The 8,796-nt window shown below is 50.8% G+C and overlaps 1 protein-coding gene and 1 non-coding gene across 7 annotated transcripts; one reads left to right on the top strand and one right to left on the bottom strand.

Moving 5' to 3' along the window:
• The first annotated feature begins 1,159 nt into the window (after window positions 1-1,159).
• Window positions 1,160-8,103, top strand: Cops7a (COP9 signalosome subunit 7A). Of its 6 annotated transcripts, none has more exons than XM_021190055.2 (8): window positions 1,160-1,294; window positions 1,771-1,975; window positions 3,951-4,026; window positions 4,200-4,288; window positions 5,252-5,454; window positions 6,378-6,483; window positions 6,631-6,782; window positions 7,795-8,103. In XM_021190055.2, the coding sequence occupies exons 2-8, from the start codon at window positions 1,814-1,816 to the stop codon at window positions 7,838-7,840; spliced, it is 834 nt and encodes a 277-aa protein (XP_021045714.1). In that variant the 5' UTR covers window positions 1,160-1,294; window positions 1,771-1,813; the 3' UTR covers window positions 7,841-8,103. The 6 variants fall into 6 exon arrangements, with proteins under 6 accessions (XP_021045714.1, XP_029391326.1, XP_029391327.1 ...); XM_029535466.1 differs by lacking the exon at window positions 7,795-8,103 and adding an exon at window positions 6,945-7,764; XM_029535467.1 differs by lacking the exon at window positions 7,795-8,103 and adding an exon at window positions 6,945-7,764 and having other exon boundaries at window positions 1,160-1,479.
• On the bottom strand, window positions 2,325-2,431 carry LOC115063439. The gene has a single exon (XR_003843316.1). It is a non-coding gene; the product is annotated as a U6 spliceosomal RNA (small nuclear RNA).
• Window positions 8,104-8,796: the final 693 nt, after the last annotated feature.

Genomic DNA, 8,796 nt, shown 5'->3' with positions numbered 1-8,796 from the left:
GATGAATCAGATAGGCATGCACTTGGACCCTATCTATTTGATGAATCAGATAGGCACGCACTTGGACCCTATCTATTTGATGAATCAGATAACGTTCTTTTGTCCCACAGATTACTTCCAAAACTCAGCTCTTCAATGTCCAATTCTCCTGCCTCAGCCTACTGAGTGATGGGAGTACACATTATCTAACAGTAAATCTGGCTTTGTCTTAATTTGCCCCTTACATGGTTTCTGTAAGGATTTTTGTTTTGTTTGAGACCTGGTCTCACTATTTAGTTCTGGATGTCCTGTAATTCCCTATGCATAAGATGAAGGATGATCCAACTCAAATCCACCTGATTAAAGGTGTGTACCACCACGATATTTCTGAGACAGGGTCTCTCACACTGTAGCCCAGGCTAGCCTCCCAACATATAGCAATCCTCCTGCCTCAGCCTCCTGGATGCTGGGATTACAATTGTCCGGCTGAATCCTTTAACTTTTAAATTCCCTCATCTGCCTTGGTTCCACTCACACTTTTTTCCTTGTTGAGACTCAAGGACTAAAAACCTAACTCAATGATTATGTGTAGTAACCACGGCCAAAAGTCTGGTCATGCGGTTTGAAACTTCAACGGAAGAAAATCTCAAAAGCCTAACCAACACGCTTCCCTTTCCCCCTTAATCACTTGGGGTTTTGTTTTCTTTCTTTTTGAGACCGGTTCTCATGGCTTGGAATCTGCTATGGAACTGAGGCTGGTTTTGAACTCCTGATCCTCCTTCCTCCACCTCCAAAACGCAGGGCGGGGGGCATGGGTCACCACTCCCTGCCCCCTACCCTTTACACTTTTCTCCTGCTCTTTAAAAAGATGAGTGGATTAGCGGATGGACTACCTAAATTATAGCCACGTTTCTTTCTCCCTTATTTTTTTCTTTCTGCGAATTCTCGCCTTCCGCTAACGCTCACGTCGCCGTAGGACTTCGGGGCCGCCCTCCCGGGAGGCTCGTCTCCCCAGGACCTCCCCAGAGCCGAGGTCCTCTGCAGACCCTGCATCCCACCGCTCTCGCACCCATAAAGCTGCACGGACGGAGCGGAAGATGGGCGCCGCTGTCGCGCCTCCCGGGGTCCGGAAGCGGAAACAGGCCGGAGCCGCCCGGAACCCGCCTCCCGAGAGCGGAAATACGGCTGGAAGCTGGCCATAGAAGCGAGTGGCTAGAGCGGCCCTGCGGGGAGGTGGCAGGAAAGGCTTGGGAGCCGCTGCCGGAGGTGACGGAGCGGCCGCCCCGCCCCGTGCGCTGGAAGACGAGGCTTCCAGGTAGCCGTCGGTCGCACTCGGTCCCGGGGGCACGACCTGGCCTTGGCCGCAGACCCCCGCGGGCCCTGGGGACTGCCTCTTTAAGGGAGGGGGTGGAGCCGCGAGTGAGGCGCGAGGAGGTGAGGTCACGTGGGGGCGGCCACGTGCACGACTCGCGTCCAGAAGTGGGGGTTCGTCGTCGTTGGGTAGACACCATGTGCTGTCTCTCCCCTCCCTGGCTCATCTGTCTTGGAACTCAGTGGGGTGCACGTGGTGGGGCTTGGGACCGGGCCCGGGATGGCGGAGCGGGTGGGCGTGGCCGCCAGGACCCGGCTGACTTGGAGGAGCCCTCGAGTTTGCCTTTTGGACCTCTGGACCCCGCTTGCTCACAGCAGAAGTGGCAGGGTCCCCCTGGCGCGTGCAGCTCCCGTCCCCTCGAGCTGACCACCCACGCAGGGTTCAGGGACCTTTAGTTTCACCTTCCTCTTTCCTTGCAGCTCCAGAAAACTTGAGGACAGAGCCCCGCACCTCGGCGCAGCCATGAGTGCGGAGGTGAAGGTGACAGGGCAGAACCAGGAACAGTTTCTGCTCCTTGCCAAGTCGGCTAAGGGGGCGGCACTGGCCACACTCATCCACCAGGTGCTGGAGGCCCCTGGTGTCTACGTGTTTGGGGAACTGCTGGATATGCCCAATGTTAGAGAGGTGTGTTGCTTGTCTGGGTAGTCCCGAAGAACCTTGGGACCAAAGTTAACTCTGAGAGTGCTGGGCTCGTTTTGTAAACAGTAACCACTCAAGTGAACAGGGTACCGATTATTAGCTCGCCACATGGAAACGTAAGCAATCAAATAAAGGTCTTCATTCTCGTACAGATAAGGGGTCTGTAAACTTAGCGCTCCCTCCCTCTGTACCCACACTTTGAGTCAGGGTTTCACTGTGTAGTCCTGGCTGCCCTAAACTAGTAACTATGGCCAGGGCTGGCCTTGAAAGTGTGGGAATCTCCCTGCCTACGCCTCATGCATAAGTTTTTTTTTTTTTTTAATTATTACTATTTAAAAATTTGGAACGCTTTACAAATTGGAGTGCCGTCTTTGCTCAGGGGCCATGCTAATCTTCTCTGGGTGGTTCTAGTTTTAGTATCTGTGCTGCTGAAGCAAGCACAAAATTTTAATTTTGAAGCAAAAGAGCAAGTCATTAAGAATACCACTCATAAATTCCAGCTTGTCCACCAGTATGATATCCTTTTGTGTTGTTGTTTTTTCAAGACAGGGTTTCTCTATGTACTATAACTGTTCTGGAACTCCCTGTAGACCAGGCTGGCCTTCAACTCAGAGATCTCTGCCTCCTCCAAGTGCTGGGATTAAAGGCGTGCGCCACCATTCCCACCTAGTGATACTTCTTAATAATTCTGTCACTAACATTTGGGAGGTACAACACAGGTGGGTCTCTGAGTTGAAGGCCAGCCTGGTCTACAGGTTGAGTTCCAGGACAGCCAGGGCACACAGAGAAACCCTGTCTTAAAAACAAAACAAGTTGTGTCACCTGGGTCAGAAGACCCTCGGTTTTCTCTTTAAAATGGTGGTGAGAATCTAACTGCTGATGGAGTAGTTGCCTAGCATTTGTGAGGCCTTGGCTTCCATTTAGGAACTTGGGATGCTAAGACAGGGGACCACAACTTTTAGACCAGCCTGGGCAACTTAGACCCCGTCTCAAAAAGGAGTGGGGGTGTTCTCAGTGAAAGAGCCCTTGTGTGTAGTTTGCAAGCTCAGTATAGGTTCGGTTCTCAGAACCACAGTGAGGAAAAAACCTAAAAAAAAGCACACAGTTCCCCTCACAGTTACTGAAGTAACATTGTGGGGAAGTCTGAAGTCTCCTGAAATCAGAGAATGAACATATTGAATTATGCCATGGTACCCCGCCCCATCCCCAAAGTGTCACACATTCTGATTCATTTAAGGTAGAAAATGAAGGTGCTGTCTTCCTAAGACAATAGCAAACGGCTATGAACACAATAAGGAGAACCACTCACAAATGGCTGAGTCAGGAACTTAGAAAGCATAGAGCAGGTGGATTGCCACTCTCATGACACCAGCCTGTCAGGAAAGGCTGACCGTAGTGTGTGGCTAAACTGAGCCAAGCATTAGAAGACCTTTGGTTGAATCAGGATAGAATGTTTCTTTGACTGCTGTTTCACGAAACACTGGCTTTTGTTGCTGATTTTATCTACAGTGAACTGAAGTATATCCTTAGGATGAAGTAGATTCCAGTGAAAGAGATCAGATAAATGGATGAAAATATATGTCAGCCATATATCAGTTATTTACTGTGAGGGCTGCAGCCCTGCTGGGTCTAATGCCTTGTTAAAAGGTTGTTAGGTGAGAACCTACAAGATGGCATGCCAGGATAAGTGGGGGTGACAGGGAGGGAAATGCTATGGATGACATAAGCCCTCAGTATGAGGACATTCCGAAGCAGTGGCCACACAGTTTACAATGTCTGGTGTACGTGTGTGCAGTCTTGAACATTGAAAAGTTTTCAGCTCTGAGAGTAGGAATTAGCTGCATAGCTCAGCAAAGGGCCAGAGGTGGAGATGAGCCCCTGAGGGACCAGAATAGGTACTGTTGGGAAGGACAGGGTGAGATCAGGCCTTCTTGTCACTTCTTCCCTCACGTTCTTGCAGTTGGCAGAAAGCGACTTTGCCTCCACCTTCCGGCTGCTCACAGTGTTTGCCTATGGGACCTATGCGGACTACTTAGGTAAATAGGGGCCGGAGCTGTGGGCACAGGAGAAGGGTGGTTTCTGGAGACTTGGAAGAAATCCCTACTACGCTGCCATACGTGAACCTCTGCAGTGTTAGACCACAATTGGTGAGAAAACTTATAGGAAACTGCTAAAAACAAGACTCCCGGGCTTCTGTCCCTGTCTCTAGCTGAAGCCAGGAATCTCCCCCCGCTTACTGAGGCGCAGAAGAATAAGCTTCGGCATCTGTCAGTTGTTACTCTGGCTGCCAAAGTCAAGGTAAGTGACAGTCCTACCAGCTTCCAGTCCAAAGCCAGAGACAACCTGTTGTGAGCCCCTGGGAGTCTAAGGAGAGCCATTGGCCTCCCTGTCTGGGTCTGAACTGACAATCCATTACTGCGGTCACTTAGAAGTCTCTCAGTTTGAACTGAAGTTCTAAGTCATCGTCTTTTGTGATTGGGGTCAAAATAGCCACTAGAATGCTGGCCGTCTCATTCATCAGATGGAGTTCCAGACCAGCAGAGCCTCAGAGCTAGAACTGGGGTCCTTCTGTACTTGCTGTAGTAAGATGTACCTGTCTGCCCCTGTGGGCACAGTCTTTTGTTATCTCACATTCTCCCAGTTGTTAACTAGAATTGGGTCCTGGTGATTTTTGCTGGAATCAGGCTTGTGGTTCTAGATTGTTCCCCAAGGTCATACTAGTTTGTAACATGGCTAAGTCAACATGTTAAACAGAAACTCCAGACCCCTCCTGTCCTCTGATGTCAGGCTACAGCCAAAGAAATGGCGCCAGGACCGTGTTACACTCGCTCTTTGACTGCACAGTGGAAGGTGGGCATAGTAGGAGAGCACCTGTCACATGGCTCTGAATTGTCCTTTCTGAGGCTGGTGTCGCGTCTCATGTAAGCCCAGCGCTTGGGAGTCAGAAGCAAAAGGATTAATGTGAGATCAAGTCTAGCCTGGACTAAATAGTTCCAAGCCAGCCTGGGCTATAGAATGAGACCCTATGCCAGTACACCATGAAAGAAAAGGAAGGAAATATAAGTTGAAAGATTATCTTTTTCTGGTGATGTTTTTGAGGCCGTAATAGGTTTTGCTTTAGAACCAACATTTTCCAGAAAATGGTTTACAGATAGGAGTGGAGGGATGTGGGCCTGGACATTGGGGAAAAACTGGAAAAGGATTCTGGAAAATCCTCCTCTGCTTTTGAACCCCACAACTGGGTCTAACCTCTGGACCCAGTGTATCCCATATGCAGTGTTGCTGGAGGCCCTTGCCCTTCGAAACGTGCGCCAGCTGGAAGACCTTGTGATTGAGGCTGTGTATGCTGATGTCCTTCGTGGCTCTCTAGACCAGCGCAATCAGCGGCTAGAGGTTGATTACAGCATTGGGCGGGACATCCAGCGCCAGGATCTCAGTGCCATCGCCCAGACCCTGCAAGAGTGGTGAGAACTTGTCAGGCCCTGACCCTCCCTTCTTATACAAGCAGGAGAGAGCAGGGACTGGCTGGGGAGGGCTAGCCTAGGAGTGAGAGAGAGACCCGTGCTTTCTTCCCAGGGCTTCTGAGGGAACAGAGACTCAAAGGGGGCCCTTGGTGCAGAGTCAGGGTTGTTGCGCAGGAACTGGGCAAAGGGATGGCAGCTGTGCTCTTGACTAGTGGAGGCTTGTCACTGTCGTAGGCTGAGTTTAGGACAATTGCACATAGCACCAGGGGCCGAGATGGGTCTTTTCTTTTCCTCTTTGTACCCCGTCTAACATCATTGTGATCTCACTGTGTACCCCAAGCTGGCCTTGAATTGGAGGTCTTACCTCTGCTTCCTGGTTCTAAGCTTACAGGTGTGCGCTGCCCTACCCACCATGCCTGACTCTGTTTTCTTTCTGGTTCCTGCTCTCATCTTGTTATTTTGATTTATTTTTAGTTGTGTGTGTGTGTGTGTGTGTGTGTGATAGGGAGGTAGAGGGGATGCAGGTGATTGCAGGTGCTCACAGGGCCAGAGGGGGCAGATCCCTGTAGCTGGTGGTTCTCAGCCTCCTATGTGGATGCTGGGATCAAACTGGGGGGGGGGTGTCTCTGGGGGAGCAGTACACTGGAGGAGTGGGCTTCACCACTGAGCCATTTCTCCAAGCACACACCACCCCCACCCACCTTGTCTAGGACACTTCCTTATCCCTTTCTTATCCTGCCTGTCCTGGGGAGAAAGAATCCTGTTGTAGCTGGTACCCTGGGAGGGCTCCCAGCTCAGGCAAGGGTTTCCAGTCCAGCCTGGAGCTAGCTTTTGAGGCTTTTGCTTTTGTTTGTTTTGTTTTTATGAGGCTGTGATCACTGCGGCCTCCTGCTGACGCTTCTCACCTGCCCTGACTCCCACAGGTGCATAGGCTGTGAGGTTGTGCTGTCAGGCATCGAAGAGCAGGTCAGCCGTGCCAACCAGCACAAGGAGCAGCAGCTGGGCTTGAAGCAGCAGATCGAGAGTGAGGTAAGCAGACAGGGAGTGAGACGGACTGGAGCTCCCCAGCCTGGGCACTGGGGCCGCGATGGGGCTGAGGCCAACTGATAAAATGATCACGGCCCGTCCGGTTCTGGAACCTCCTTTGGCTATCCCTCATTCCTTTCATCCTGATAGGTTGCCAACCTTAAGAAAACCATTAAAGTCACGACAGCAGCTGCTGCTGCAGCCACCTCACAGGATCCTGAGCAACACCTGACAGAGCTGAGAGAACCAGCTCCTGGCACCAACCAGCGCCAGCCCAGCAAGAAAGCCTCAAAGGGCAAGGGGTGAGCCCATGCGGGAGCTGCTTGTCTCTGGGTACCACACTTTTGCCTCAGGGACCTGACTGCTCCACTTGCTTTAGTCGTTTGCATGGGGTCGGGAGTGGGGGTGTCCTCTAGGAATTAGGGGACCCCTTGCATCCCCTCTCTCTCTCTTCCCCTTGCCAGACTCCGAGGGAGCGCCAAGATTTGGTCCAAGTCGAACTGAAAGGACTTGTTTCTTCCCTGGGAATGTGGGGTCCCAGCTGCCTACCTGCCTACCCCTTAGGAGTCCTCAGAGCCTTCCTGTGCCCCTGGCCAGCTGAGAATGCTAGCTTATGACTTTTCATCTCCTCCACCCCCAAGCATAAGCCACACCCTCTGTAGGGAGGAGGCCAGTGCAGGTCATGTTCTCTTACATGTTCCATGCTCTTCCCCGGCACGCTTGCTCTCATCGTTCTTCCGCACTGTGTCTGCCCATTACCCGTCATTGAGCAGGTTGGCAGCCCTATGGAGGGTGCTGGCTCTTCACCACCCACACCTACCCCTGCATGCCTAATCTGCAGTTCCTCCTCCTCCCCTTGCCTAGTGGGCTGCATCTGAAAAGCCATGGGGAAGGGGGTCTCCACCTTCATCCCAGCCTTAGAGTTCTGGAGCCAGTCTGCTACCCTGGGAGTCGCTGGACATTTTCCTCCCAGAACCCCATCACACTACATTTGTTTCTTGTTCTCTCTCATTTCCTTGGGCCTGGGGATACTGCTGCTTCAGTGACCCCAGAACCTGAGAACAGCTATTTTTGAGATGTTAAGAAATGGTTCTTTGTTAGCTAATCATCTTAGGAAGCCCAATGGAAATCCTGGAAGGATTTATATCTCCTCCTGTGGTTTTGGTGGGGAAGGAAATATAGATTGTATATTAAAAATAAAAAATATATATGAATAGGTCTATATATAACGTGACACAGAAATAAATCTATGAGAAATCTATGTACAAAAATGCCAGGAACTGGGCCTCTTCTGTCTTTGATGTTTGTTAACAGGGAGAAGATTAATCCCCAGTCCACTGTAAAGCCAAGTGCCAAGTGAAAAGAACCAGATACTTTGCAGACTCTGGGCCTAGCAGCTAGGAGGCCTAGACCTGGACAGATTGCTCCATCCCTCAGCCCATGGTCAGCAGTCACGGGCACCTGCTGAACACCGCCATGTCCTAACAATGGAGATGCAGACACCATCACTGTCCTGCCCAAGGACCTGCAGTGTAGTCTGCTTCCTGTCACCTCAGAAAATCACAAGGGAGGTGTTGGTAGTGAACTTGACTTTTCACATTGAAAGCACATAAAACAATTAGATTTGTTGGTCTCTGTCCCTTTTGTCCAAATTAAAAGAGTTTCCAAGAAGTATGTATGCCAGGAGATTGGCCTAGAGCACTGCTTGCCCCTAGAGGCGGGGGAGGTGCTAACTAACTTGAAGGGCAGTTGAACCCTCACTCAAGTGTGAAGTGCTGTCTGAGAGCCTAGTGGGTCTAGTGGGTCTGGGCTATTCTCTAGCTGGGGATTCAGGACAAATTCCTTCCTTCCCTCCCTCCCTCCCTCCCTCCCTCCCTTCCTTCGAGACATGGTCTTTCTGTATAGCCCTGGCTCTCTTGGAATGCACTCTGTAGACCAGACTGGCTCAACTCAAGAGATGTACCTACTTCTGTTCCAGAGGGCTGGGATTAAAGACACTTAAAAACAAGCAGAAATTGTGAAGACAGTAGCAAGTGGGTATATATGGAGCATGTCTAGTCTGATTTTTTTTTTTCTTTTGCTTGTTATATCTGTGTCTTTAAATTTTTAATTTAATGTATGTGTTTGCTTGCTTGTGTCTGTGCACCATATGTGTGCCAGAGTGGTGCCATCATAGGCCAAAAGAGAGCCTCAGATCACCAGGACCTGGAGTTAAGAGAGTTCTGAGCCACCATGTGGGTGCTGGGAATCGAACCTGGGTTCTCTGCAAGAGCAGCAAGCACTCCTAACTGCTGAGTCTCTCTCCAGACCCTGCCT

Source organism: Mus pahari, chromosome 2, assembly GCF_900095145.1.
Source record: "Mus pahari chromosome 2, PAHARI_EIJ_v1.1, whole genome shotgun sequence".
In the NCBI taxonomy this organism is placed as follows: Eukaryota; Metazoa; Chordata; class Mammalia; order Rodentia; family Muridae; genus Mus; species Mus pahari.
Note: the sequence above shows the minus strand (reverse complement) of the source record. Positions and strands in the feature narration are given on the sequence as shown.

Coding starts and splice junctions, on each gene's coding strand:
- Cops7a (XM_021190055.2), top strand. CDS start 1,814: ATGAGTGCGGAGGTGAAGGTGACAGGGCAGAACCAGGAACAGTTTCTG. Junction 4,289..5,251: donor CTCTGGCTGCCAAAGTCAAG/GTAAGTGACAGT, acceptor CTCTGGACCCAG/TGTATCCCATATGCAGTGTT. Junction 6,783..7,794: donor AAAGCCTCAAAGGGCAAGGG/GTGAGCCCATGC, acceptor GTTTGTTAACAG/GGAGAAGATTAATCCCCAGT.